Consider the following 13,947-nt stretch of genomic DNA (forward strand, 5'->3'; position numbering starts at 1 on the left):
GTGGGCCGTGTGCCTCTTCTCTCCTAAGCTGAGTAGTTTCAGCACGGCCTGCTGACGCTTGCCCACCGCTGTGCTGCCACGCCGCGCGACACCGACTGCTGGCGACGTGCTGCTGCTGACACATCTTGATTGCGAGACAGAGGTTGCGTTGGAGGAGGAGGAGGAGGGTGGTTTAGTGGAGGAAGCATACACCACCGCAGATACCAGCACCGAGCTGGGGCCCGCAATTCTGGGGGTGGGTAGGACGTGAGCGGTCCCATGCTCTGACTCTGTCCCAGCCTCCACAAAATTCACCCAATGTGCCGTCAGGGAGATATAGTGGCCCTGCCCGCCTGTGTTTGTCCACGTGTCCGTTGTTAAGTAGACCTTGGCAGTAACCGCGTTGGTGATGGCGCGTACAATGTTGTGGGAGACGTGGTCATGCAGGGCTGGGACGGCACATCGGGAAAAGTAGTGGCGACTGGAACCGAGTAGCGCGGGGCCGCCGCCGCCATCCTGCTTTTGAAAGCCTCCGTTTCCACAAGCCTATACGGCAGCATCTCCAGGCTGATCAATTTGGCTATGTGCACGTTTAACGCTTGAGCGTGCGGGTGCGTGGCGGCATACTTGCGCTTGCGCTCAAACACTTGCGCTAGCGACGGCTGGACGGTGCGCTGAGAGACATTGGTCGATGAGGCCGAGGACAGCGGAGGTGAGGGTGTGGGTGCAGGCCAGGAGACGGTAGTGCCTGTGTCCTGAGAGGGGGGGGGGTAGGATCTCAGTGGCAGGTTGGGGCACAGGGGGAGTGGCAGTGGTGCAAACCGGAGGCGCTGAACGGGCTTCGTCCCACCTTGTGGGTTGCTTGGCCATCATATGCCTGCGCATGCTGGTGGTGGTGAGGCTGGTGGTGGTGGCTCCCCAGCTGATCTTGGCGCGACAAAGGTTGCACACCACTGTTCGTTCATCGTCTGCACTCTCAGTGAAAAACTGCCAGACCTTTGAGCACCTCGGCCTCTGCAGGGTGGCATGGCGCGAGGGGGCGCTTTGGGAAACAGTTGGTGGATTATTTGGTCTGGTCCTGCCTCTACCCCTGGCCACCGCACTGCCTCTTCCAACGTGCCCTGCTGCTGCACTTGCCTCCCCCTCTGAAGACCTGTCCTCAGTAGGCTTAGCAAACCAGGTGGGGTCAGTCACCTCATCGTTCCAACTGCTCTTCCTCCGAATCCTCTGTGCGCTCCTCCCTCGGATTTACTCCAATTACTACTACCTGAGTGATAGACAACTGTGTCTCATCGTCATCGTCCTCCTCACCCACTGAAAGCTCTTGAGACAGTTGCCGGAAATCCCCAGCCTCATCCCCCGGACCCCGGGAACTTTCCAAAGGTTGGGCATCGGTCACGACAAACTCCTTCAGTGGGAGAGGAACCATTGCTGCCCATTCTGGGCAGGGGCCCGAGAACAGTTCCTGGGAGTCTGCCTGCTCCTCAGAATGTGTCATTGTAATGGAGTGAGGAGGCTGGGAGGAAGGAGGAGCAGCAGCCAGAGAATTCAGAGTTGCAGCAGTGGACGGCGTAGAACTCTGGGTGGTCAATAGATTGCTGGATGCACTTTCTGCCATCCATGACAGGACCTGCTCACACTGCTCATTTGCTAATAAAGGTCTACCGCGTGGACCCATTAATTGTGAGATTAATCTGGGGACGCCAGAAACGTGCCTCTCTCGTGATCCCGCAGCAGTCGGCTGCGAAACACCTGAATCAGGATCTCGGCCTGTGCCCACACCCTGACTTGGGCCTCCGCGTCCTCGCCCGCGTCCACGTCCTCTAGGCCTACCCCTACCCCTCAGCATGGTGTATTACGAGTAGAGCAGAAACAGAACGCTGTAATAAAATGTGCCGCTTATTGGCCTGTGGTTGGAGGCTGACTTCGCTTACGGAACGCACAGCAGAGCCAGGAAAGAATTTTGCGCACGCCTGCAGTGAGACGTAGGTGCGTAGGACTGAGATAGTGGAATTCACAGCACAGAAGCAGTCAAGTGGCCAGACGCCACTAGTAGGCCTTAAGTATTTTGCTTCTATTTTTTGAACGGCAGAGCTGAGACAGTAGAAAGATACTGTAGGCAGCGTATATATGTATACTGTTTCAATGTGGACAGGATGACGGCTGTGATGTTACGGGCACCGCAGAGCCAGGAAACACTTTTGCGCATGCCTGCAGTGAGATGTAGGTGCGTAAGACTGAGATAGTGGAATTCACAGCACAGAAGCAGTCAAGTGGCCAGACGCCACTAGTAGGCCTTAAGTATTTTGCTTCTATTTTTTGAACGGCAGAGCTGAGACAGTAGAAAGATACTGTAGGCAGCGTATATATGTATACTGTTTCAATGTGGACAGGATGACAACGGTGATGTTACGGGCACCGCAGAGCCAGGAAACACTTTTGCGCACGCCTGCAGTGAGACGTAGGTGCGTAGGACTGAGATAGTGGAATTCACAGCGCAGAAGCAGTCAAGTTGCCAGACGCCACTAGTAGGCCTTACGTATTTTGCTTCTATTTTTTGAACGGCAGAGCTGAGACAGTAGACAGATACTGTAGGCAGCGTATATATGTATACTGTTTCAATGTGGACAGGATGACGACGGTGATGTAACGGACACCGCAGAGCCAGGAAACACTTTTGCGCAAGTCTGCTGTAACGATTAGCTGCGCATTAATTAGGACTACTACCCCCAGCAGACACGCAGTACACTGAGGACGGTCACAGGCAGCCCAAATATAGTTTATTTCCCAAAATTTGTTTGAAAAAGCCCACTGCCTATATAGACAGTATATCTCTTTCACCTTTCCCACTGTCCCTGCCTCACCAGTACTGGCCTTATACTATGTACAATGAGTGCAGACTGAGGACGTAACGGTCTGCACGGCCGATATACAAAAAAAAAAGTGCAACACTGCTAAAAGCAGCCTCAACAGTACTGCACACGGTCAGATGTGGCCCTAAGAAGGACCGTTGGGGTTCTTGAAGCCTAAAATAACTCCTAACACTCTCCCTATAGCAGCTCCAGCATCACCAGCACTTTCCCTCCTCTATGTCAGAATGCATCTGAGGCGAGCCGCGGGAGGGGCCGATTTATATACTCGGGTGACACCTGATCTCGCCAGCCACTCACTGCAGGGGGGTGGTATAGGGCTTGAACGTCGCAGGGGGAAGTTGTAATGCCCTCCCTGTCTTTCTATTGGCCAGAAAAGCGCGCTAACGTCTCAGAGATGAAAGTGAAAGTAACTCGAACATCGCGTGGTGCTCGTTTCGAATAACGAGCATCTTGAACACGCTAATACTCGAACGAGTATCAAGCTCGGACGAGTACGTTCGCTCATCTCTAGCTATAACATGACAAAATGTAGAAAGGATTATGAACGGGTTTGAAGACTTTCCGAATGCATTGTATATTATATTGTAACCAAGCCAAGTGAACAAACCTCTATAAGAATGTCCACGCTGAGCTACGTAAAAAAGTATTCCAATTTCCCAGCTAGTAAATGTATGGCATATCCACAGGAAATGTCATAAATGTCTGGTAGATGCAGGTCCCACCTCCAGGTCCAGCAACTATTTGGTGAATGGGGGTTCTTCAACTCCACCAGCCACCACATTCAGATGGAGAATGAATGAAGAGGTGGCCACACATGTGCCTGGCTCTGTTCATTCACATGAGAGTTACAGAAATAGCCGAGTCAGTTCAGGGTTGAGGGACCCCTTTTTCCCAAAGGAAGGACCTGCATCTATCAGACATTTATAGCAGATGTCCGTACAAATCTATTTGTTTAATGTGACAGTAAAAACTTGTCCATTTGAGCACTGCTTTACCACAAACTGCTTTCTGAGTTACAAGTGTATGTGGTTTTCAGCCTACATAGACCTGATATTTCTCCAACACTTAGGTACCTTTACAAGAAGCCCGTTGACGGTGTAGCCTTTGTTATCTTTGGGGTGAAGAAAGGCGATGAAAAGAAAAGTCTCACAGACTCACTGAGGAGGATTGAGGTAAGATAGATCAGTTTTAGGGAAAAGGCAACTATGAGAGGAACTGAGAAAACCCATTACCCATTGTATGTAATGCGACTGACCGACTAGATCAGATGCTCCCAATATTTTGCATCTTGTGAGCCATGTTCAACTTTGAGTGATGGCTGAGACCGATTAATATGAAAAGTGGAAGATGTTATTCACTGAATGGGTACTTTATTAGAGCCATCAGCCTCTCATAATTGAAACTTTCCTGTATGGAGATTAAAGCAGTGACCCCGGTGACCAGCATAAAATAATGTGAAAAGTTTCCCGCTGATCAGTTTCAGTGTAAATCCACATTAGATATGAAAATACAGTGATGTGAGCGACTTCCAACAAGGATTGGTCATTGGTGTCACACTGGCCGCTGCCAGGATTTCGCTGCCAACTTTGTGGGTTTTTCTTGTTCAGCAGTGTGGACAGTATACATATTATGGTGTGATTGGAAAAAAACATCCAGCTAAAGGGGATCCCATGGACGGAAACAACTTGTAGAGGAAAAGGGTCAGAGGAGTATGTCAAGATTTGATCTGATGAACAGCTACTACGCAGTTAAGAAACTGCATCCGAATACAACTCTGGTGCTCCAACTAACGTGTCCGAATGTAGAACTCATCGCCCCTTAGCACGGATGGGCTATAATAGCAGATGACCAGTTCTTGCACCACTGTTTCTAAGAAAAACAGAAAGGTGAGACTCCAGGGGGAAAAAAAGAGCCCAAAAATTGGATCACTGACCAGCGGAAAAGTATCTCCTGGTCAGATGGATCAATAAACCTGTCTGGTCAGCTGTTCAGAACATGTCAGCACCTTCCTCTGACCTGCGGCAACTGTAAGAAGCTTCCTGTCTGCATTAGTCTCATGAAATCCTATGTGGTCATCAATATTTGTGATGTTATTCATTGGGTGCTGAAAGTCAGACCTTAGCTGAATGCACTAGATATCTCCAAATACATTCAGTAAGTTAATCTAGAACACTTTCCTCTCGGCTCGATGGTTTATATGTAAATTTATTGTCTGCAGAATTTATTTGGAATAGTAAAATGTAGCCAGTGGTGTTATCAGATATCAGAGGTACAAGTAGTGTCACAAATGGTAAAATGTGTCAAATAGGATGTTGGTTTTCTGAGTAAGATAGATATAAATATTAAAAACACCTCTAAATGTATCAAATGGAAACCTGGGTGATAAAATACAAGCCTTGTCACTTATAGCAGAAAAGTATTAATATGTTTTTGCAGAGAAGGGAACATAAAAACTGCAATGCATATTTTTACCACTAGGCGGAGTATGTGTTACATTCTGAATAGGCATATTAGTCCATTACAGCAATCCATGTGGTTAGCCATGGCATTGCAAATGAAATGAGTGCTGATTTCATCATAATTTTGTGATGATTATGGATTATAATATTAAGGGTTCTCAATAACCGATTGATTCCTGCCACCGCTGTCTTTACTTCACATCTCAGTTATTTCCTTTTCCTGAGTGTTCTGTAATTGTCTAGTTTGTTGAAGGAACTACTGGACCTGTACAACTACTACGAAAAGACCTCATAAAACCTTTCAAGAATCCCGAAGAACTGCTGCAGTACAAGCTCCACGTTTCGGTGACGGTCATCACTGACTTAGGTTAGAAAATCGATTATTAAAGGGAAGTGACTAAGAAACGAAACCTGCAAATGAAATGAAAATGCTTCATGGATGTGAAAGCTGGACAGTAAGATGATGTTCTGTGCTGAAGGCCATCTAATTTGCTGAACATTCCTCTAACCCCCCCTAACCCTTTAGTGACCAGCCCATGTTGTTTTTACCGAGCAGAAGCACAGAGGACCCGTAGAAACATGTTTCCCGCAGGGATTAAAGCCACGTGGGCTGAGGATGTGACAGTTCCATGCTGTCTGTGCCCGGAGGTAGCTGACAATATGGAGCTGTCATGCAGGGCTGCGGGGAGTCCCCCCGGCAATGCAATCGGCTATCCAATAGATAGCGCCGAACGCATTAAAGTGCAAAAAAGTTTTTAAAAGTTAAAGATTCAGCTGCCGTCATGGATCGGATCCATGTGGGCAGCTGAAAATACTCACCCCCGTCCGCTGCGCTGTCTCCCACTGATCTGGTCCTCCGGGGCCAGACGCCAACCTTTTGCACATGAGGGCTAGGCGGCATTACGTCAGCCGCATGCATAGAAGGCCCGGAGCCGCTAGAAATTTGAAATCTCCTGGCTCCCGGCTCCTGAAATCTCCTGGCTTACCACTGTCCCCACTAGATAATGGCAATCATGGAAAGTGTAAAAAAAAAAAAAAAAAAGTAAAAAAAAGTTAGTGTTACCTCCCCTCAAGGATCCGATCCATGAGGGGAGGTGAAAATACTCACCTCGGTCCGCCATGATGTCCGGGCGGAGATCGGGACCCACCGCAAGCTTCTGTGTATGCATCGATGTGGCGCGCATGCGCAGAAGCACGGAGGACCTGGGAAATTTAAAATTCCCCTGCACCCGGCTGTCAAAGACAGCCAAGTGCAGGGAAATGTCACCAGGGACCGCTGTATGTGGTTCCTGGTCACATGATCACCGTTATCCATCAGATAACGGTGATCATGGAAAGTTAGAGGTTAAAAAAAAAAAAAGTTTAACAAGTTAAAGTTTCATCTCCTCTTACAGATCGTATCCATGAGTAGAGATCAAATTATATAACTAAGGTCCCCGGATTTGTCCCCTGATGGGATCTATATCCGCGGACCTTACCCTGGCTTCAGCGCATGCGCCCGTCAGCGGAATGGCGGACGCATTCGCAAAAGTCGAGGATTGCACGGAAAATTTAAATTCTCCTTGCTCCTGGCTAGAAAAGGTAGCTGAGAGCTTGGAGATGTCACGGGGGCCGCAGTATGCGGTTTCTGGTCACGTGATCGCCGTTATCCAATGGATAATGGCGATCACGAAAAAGGTTAAAAAAAAGTTGAAGTTTCATCTCCCCTCACTGATGCGATCGGTGAGAGGAGATGAAACCTCTTCCTGGAGGCCTCCACTTTTGAACCCCGAAGCGATCGTCCTCCATGGATCTTCCCCGGCTTCTGCGCATGAGCCCGCTAGCAAAGTGCCGGACACATGCGCAGCAGCCGGAAAGTCCAGGAATTTTCAATCTCCTTGTTTCCTGCGACCAACAGTCGCAGAGTGCCTGCAGCAGTGACCGGTGGCCTCGCTAAGTGGTCCGTGGTCACGTGATAAAAAGGTAGTGATCTACCGTAAGCCGATCTCACATGACCGGATAGAAATTGCGTATTCTGCATGCATTTGATCTGCGGTAATCGGAATTGCGTAATCCCCTCGCAGAAGACTGAATGCAGCATGTTCTATTTTATTGTGAATATCCGTGACATAGAATCCGTTGTGCTCCATGATCGCAGATATACCCCCAGCTAATACGCAACTACATTGTGTACGGGTTGCAGGCACTCACGCTGAGCAATGGCGCAGGAAATATAAACAAAGGTATACTGCGCATGACCGCCTGTGTGAGTACGCAGTTATTCGCAGCCGTAGGCAGGGCTGGGATCCGCGGCCGGGCTCTGCAAGTGGATCCCACGTATGAGCCTGGCATTATTCAGATCACTACCTGTAATACGTAACTTACAAGAAGCCCCGGAATCGCTCGCCTTCCTGCAGTTTCAGGAGCAGCTTGTTGAGCGCCTTCTGCGTAAGACCCCCGCACCTCAGCGAACTTATAAAGCCTCACAGAGTGACACTTTTTACACCCCATCCCTGCTGCTGAGGGCAAGAAACACCCCCAAAAAAGCATGGGAGGAGAAGGGCTATCCAGTTTTATTGCCCCATGTGCCCATCCCAACCAGCCCCGGTAATTACCCCTGCCTTCGGACATACCACACTGTTTACATCATTACTTTTATCGAACATTTGGGGAATGGCAAAAAATGGGGATGTGGAGGGATTATTTTTAGGGAGTCTGTTTTTTTTCTGCACAAGTGACCAATGGGGCCTGGAATTTATTAAGTTGTGCCCTGAAATCCAACAGGTGTTCCCTCCATTACAGGCCAAGCCATGTGTCCTGTAAGTAGATTGGGGCCACAATGGGTATGTTTCTGAACACGGAACAAACAGGGGGATCCATTTTGGGGTGAAAGTCTTCATTCATATGTGTGCTGTACAAGAAAAACTGCTTTTAAAATGACACAATTGCCAAAAAAATGAAAACCGTAATTTTTTCCTTCTGCTTTGCTTAGATTCATTCAACAACTGTGGGGTCAAAATACACAGTAAACCCCTAGATTAATTTGTTGAGGGGTCTAATTTTCAAATGGGGTCATTTGTGTGTGTGTGTGGGGGGGGTTCATCGTTTAAGCTGCTCAAGGGCTCTACAAGTGGGCAATGGGGCCTTAATCACCTTCAAGCAAAATGTCTGTTCTGAAAGCCACCGGCGGCTTCTTCCGGTTTGGGCGCTGTTATGCATATAGACATAAGACTACAGCCACAATCTTATGTTTTTGAACACCGGATACACAGGGGTATCCATTTTGGGGTGCAAGTCTTCATTCCTATGTAAGCTGTACAAAAAAACTGTTTTTAAAATGACACAATTGCCCAAAAAATGAAAATCTTAATTTTTTCCCCTTTGCTTAGATTCATTCAAATATTGTGGGGTCAAAATACACAGTACACCCCTAGATGAATTGTTTTAGGGGTCTGGTTTTCAAAACAGGCTCATTTGTTTGGGTTCTCTATCATTTTGGTGGCTCAAGGGCTCTACAAGTGGGCAGTGGGGCCTAAATCACCTTCAAGCAAAATGTTTGTTCTGAAAGCCACCGGCTGCTCTTTTCATTTTGGGCCCCGTTGTGCATACAGACATAATATTAGGGCACAAAGGGTATGTCACTGAACACTGGAAAAACAGGGGGATCCAATTTGGGGTGCAAGTTTTTATTCATATGAGTGCTGTACAAAAAAAATGTTTTTAAAATGACACAATGAAAAAAAATGAAAATTGTAATTTTTTTCCTTCTGCTTTGCTTAGATTCATTCAAAAATTGTGTAGTGAAAAAAATATGCAGTACACCCCTAGATTAATTCGTTGAGGGGTCTAGTTTTCAATATGGGGTCATTTGTGGAGGTTCTATATTGTTTTGGCCACTCAAGGGCTCTACAAGTGGGCAATGGGGCCTGAAACACCTTCAAGCAAAAGCCACCGACTGCTCCTTTAGGTTTGGGCCCCGTTGTGCATACAGATATAAGATCAGGGCCACAATGGGTATGTTTCTGAACACAGGACAAACAGGGGTATCCATTTCGGGGTGTAAATCCTCAATATCATGTGCATTATAGAAAAAAAAACTGCCTTTAAAATGACAAATTTGCAAAAATATGAAATTTTATTTTTACTCCTCTAAATAGCTCCTGAAAAAAAACCTGTGGGGTCAAAATACTCCTGACCGCCCTCAGTGAATACGTTAAGGGGTGTACTTTTTAAAATGGGATCATTTGTGGGGGTATCTATCATCCTGACACCTATGAGCCTTTGCAATCTTGGCTTGGTGGAAGGAAACAAAGTGTTCCTCAAAATGTTGATAATCAATGTTTAATTTGTATGTCTCCTATTCTTTCTGTTATAGGCAGTGACTTCGTAGAAGCCGAGTTGGATGACATTTACATCGTGAATTCTCCGTATAAAATTCTGTTCACCAAAACATACAAATATTTTAAGCCCGGAATGCCATTTGACTGCATGGTTTGTATTTTTTCTATACATTCTATTTACAGTACAGTATGCCATTTTCAATCAAGGTTGGGCTTGCCCCATGGAGCCCTCCAAAGATATCCTTATCTGAATGCTGCTATTTCACAGACTACCTAATGTTCTCTATTAGGCTACAGCCAAACTTTGGGCTATTCATGATAACATGACAGTACTGAGAAACTTGGCATCTAGAAAAGGAAATACTACAAGAGCCAACTGAAGTATTTATGAGGTAGCCTGCCAGGGGGCTCATGCTGCTGATCTGTTGCCAAGTTCAGCACAGGCTTCAGTTGCTGCCCATTAGAGGAAAGTGAGGGATCTTCATAATGAAATTAGACATGTTGTGCCAAGATGGAATTCCCTGTTGGTATCCCCTATTAGGCACATGAACAGGGTCCCTGTCATAGACTTAATAGAATGTACACCAGAAACTGGCATGCAATATAGCGCAAATCTATATCTCTTATTTTTTCTGGCACAGGTATAGAACTCCTCCATGCCATGGCTTTCTGTATATTCGATACGGCATTCCCTTAATGCATTTATTAGGAGTTATTTTGTATTTTGCTTCCATGCAGGTGATGGTAACCAACCCAGATGGTTCTCCTGCAAGTAATATATTGTTGGTGGCAAACCCAGGTGGTATCAGAGCTAAAACTCATCAAAATGGTTTGGCAAGACTGACGCTGAACACGGCCATAAATCTGAAATCTTTACATATAACTGTAAGTCTTACTTTATTGCTTTTCTGATGGACTTGACACTACTAGACCTTACCAGAGAGCTACATTTAGTTTGATTAGACCCAGTAATCTTGCTCAAATCTCCCCCCATTTTAAATATTTCTGTAATCTGAGTATAATGTAAAAAAGTTTAATCTCGAGACCAATTTCCTCCATTGATTGTAAGATTGTATTGGGCTGTTTTCACACGGCCGAGAAAATAGTGCGAGATTTGAGCGATACAAGAGGCACAAACATCGAACAAGTATGAACCCCATTGTATTGCGATGCAGGAAAAATTGTGACATGTTCTATCTTTAGGTGTTCTCTCGGAACGCCTTGTCCATTGTTTTCAATGTGGCCGGAAAACACACCGCACAGTGATGTGCATGCAATGCGCTGTGAGGTTTCCCAGTGAAAACAATTGGAAACACTTGCCCGTCCTCCGCCTTGGATGGAATCCGCGCTGGAGGATCGCTACTTCACTGAAGTGATGGGAGGCGGTTTTGGCACAAAAACGCATTGCATCCGCAGATACCTTTCACATTGGTTAGCTCAATATTGTGCTTGCCGGTGTGAAATTAGCCTTAATCCAACCCCCTCTATTTCCTACCTTCTATTGTGGTTATCTGTCTCTTCCATTCTCTTGGTTCATTCTCCATTGAGCTGCCCATCTTAGACTAAGGTTTATGAAAATGGACGATTTCAACTACAACGGCTAAGTTGACTCTCAGGTCCCAGGACAAAATTGGTAATACTTGAACAGAAGGTCCCCCACAACTAAAGCCACTTTTTCTACTCCATTATGGGTCATAGAGAGAGATCCTGAGCAGGGGACCCCGCTCTATGGCATTATATCCTAATATAACATGAGCAGATGTTGTGCTCTTAGTACAGCCCCCTGGGGAAAGCCTACCTCACACCTTCAGAAGTTTCTGGCTTTTCCCCCTTTTATAGATATTTTTGGTATACAAATTGGGTTGCACTAAAGAGACAGATTTCCTTCTGTCTCGAAACAGAGTTAATTTGCATTTTTTCCCAACAAGGTTTACATGGTCTATTAAGGTTACCATATACATGAAAGAAAAAGTTCTACAATATGGAGTGGTTTAGCCATTTTGGCTGACCACCAGCTGCAAAAGTGATGTGAAGGATAGGTCACGATGGGCTATCGCAGATTATGACACGTTCCATCCTATTGGAAAATTCCAGCTGGCCGCAGACAAAATTGTGAGTGTATTCAATGATTGGCCGAATCCAGCTGATCCTTTGCCATAATGTTCAATCCCCGTGGAGTCAGTTTTATTTTACAAATGACTCCCCGATCATCCATCTTCATGTACAGTGGTGCTGATGGGATCGTTCATACAGATGATCATTGTCCAATTGATATCTTAAATGTATGTTCAGCTTCAGACTCTTTACACCAACCTGGCGCTCTCTATCTGGAGAAACAATCCACCCCTTCCCACACAAACACAGCACAGACCTTCATGACTGGGTGTTTTGTACTGTAACAATGGTAGACTCCAGCTCCAAAAGTTAAAAAGAGTCAAATGTGTAAATCCAAATTGAGCTGGAAATGTGTCAATTTGGTGTTTCATGGTCTGCAAACCATGAGTTCCTAAGCCAGTTTACCAATAAAGCATGGAGTTACGGCATTTCCTTACGTGGGAACCAGCTCAGTGTTTATGCCTCCTTGCATCGATCGCTGGACTTGTACAGTGTGTATCCTCTCGTACAAGTGGCGGTGAGCTGACGTGGTTTTACCTATACATGGGGGGTTTGTAGCTTCGTTATCAAAGCAAAAATTCCCCTTTTCAAATGCAGCATTGTAAAGCGTTATATTATTATTTCTTGGTCAACCCCAAATTTTTTTTCATTTTTTGGTGGGATACATAGGACTTATTTAAAATTAAAGCAAATATCAATTACATTTGATTTCCAAAAATATTAATTACTCATTTCTGCAAAGCTTTGAGACCCGAGTGTACAGAAGGAGATTTAAAGGGTTTTCCCATGTCTTACACTTGCTTCACAACCCCTCTGTCCTTCCTGGTTGCTGCTTACCAAAACCTGTGACTGCTGCAGCCAATCACTGCTCACAGCAGTGACCTTCTAAAGTCAGTGATTGGCTGCAGCAGTCACATGTCCTGGTTAGCAGCGATCAGGAAGGACAGAGGGGTTGTGAAGCATTTTGAAGTAATGGGAAAACCCCTTTAAATAATAGTTCAAGGCAGATTCTCCATCCACAATGCAGACTTTGTCTCATTCTCATGTATTCATTACTCACAGGTAAGGACAACTGTGCCCGGGTTACCCGACAACTTGCAGGCATCTGGAGAAACGACAGTGACAGCATACAAGACACCGAGTACACAGTACAATTACCTGCACATTGGCGTCTTCAATGCCATCCAGGAACCCAGAACACAGATTTCCATAAACTTTATGATCTTAAATAGTAATGTTGGAGTCCAGAATCAGATCAACCACTTCACCTACTTGGTAAGTACACTTTTGAACAATTACTGCTTATCCATATAGAATAGTAACCGCAAAGATTATGTAGTACTGTATTTGTTGGTGTAATGTAAGCACTGTATTGTTTAGTTCTGTTGAGTTGTTTGGCCAAGCTACAGCAATGTTATTTGGCCGCTGTCCTGTATGGTTGCTATGTTCCCTACGTATTCTAGTCCAAGGGTGTACCTGGATGCTGGTTCCTGGCCAGCTGGCAGCAGGTATGCCAATGGACAGGGAAGGAGAGTTACACAAGTGGAAAGTGAGATCAAGTTGGACTTGAGGGTGTTGGATGAAGCTTAACAACAAGACAGGTTGGCATAAACTAAGCTGAGTGGCAGAGACCCGAAAACCATGCAAGGAGGTGTGAACTTTACTGGACAAGAACTAAGATCATGGTCCACAGGATAGTCCCCAAATGTCAGTTGCAAACAGGCAGGTGAATGTTAGGTTAAACAGGCAGGTGAATGAACAGGTTAAAAAGCGGTTTGGGAAGACAGTCTGAAGATTAGGATAGGGTCAGTATACGGCTGGGTTCACATGGGGCGGATTTTCGTCGGAAATCTCGCGGTTTGGCCGCAGCAAAAACCGCGAGATTTACGCCGGGAGAACCGCCGCCGTTTAAGCTGCGGCGGCTTTGAAGCGGCCCGGCCGCATGCTTTTCCATTGCAGCCGGCTCTCCCATAGAGGAGAGCGTGGCCGTAACATAAATAAACAAAAAACCGAATGTAAACAGACATGCTGCTTCTTTTGAGACCGCGGCTGCGGCGGCCGCAGCCACGGCTTCAACCGGATTTACCGCAGCGGATTAGCCGTCCCGTGGCTGGCTAATCCCGAGATTAGCGGCCACGGGCGGTTTTGCCTTGGGCGGATCTGCTGCGGCAGAACCGCGGCAAATCCGCCCTGTGTGAATCC

At 46.3% G+C, this 13,947-nt stretch overlaps 1 protein-coding gene across 1 annotated transcript in view; it reads left to right on the forward strand.

Annotated features, from left to right (window-relative positions):
• The window catches only part of LOC136610273 (venom factor-like), a 183,690-nt gene that overhangs the window by 46,241 nt on the left and 123,502 nt on the right, over window positions 1–13,947 (forward strand). Inside the window, exons 8-12 of the mRNA XM_066589505.1 lie at window positions 3,922–4,024; window positions 5,555–5,678; window positions 9,666–9,781; window positions 10,369–10,515; window positions 12,808–13,020. Of these exons, the coding sequence (XP_066445602.1) occupies window positions 3,922–4,024; window positions 5,555–5,678; window positions 9,666–9,781; window positions 10,369–10,515; window positions 12,808–13,020 (703 nt within the window). The remainder of the gene's footprint in view (window positions 1–3,921; window positions 4,025–5,554; window positions 5,679–9,665; window positions 9,782–10,368; window positions 10,516–12,807; window positions 13,021–13,947) is intronic.

The sequence above is a fragment of the Eleutherodactylus coqui genome, chromosome 2 (assembly GCF_035609145.1).
Source record: "Eleutherodactylus coqui strain aEleCoq1 chromosome 2, aEleCoq1.hap1, whole genome shotgun sequence".
Taxonomy (NCBI): domain Eukaryota; kingdom Metazoa; phylum Chordata; class Amphibia; order Anura; family Eleutherodactylidae; genus Eleutherodactylus; species Eleutherodactylus coqui.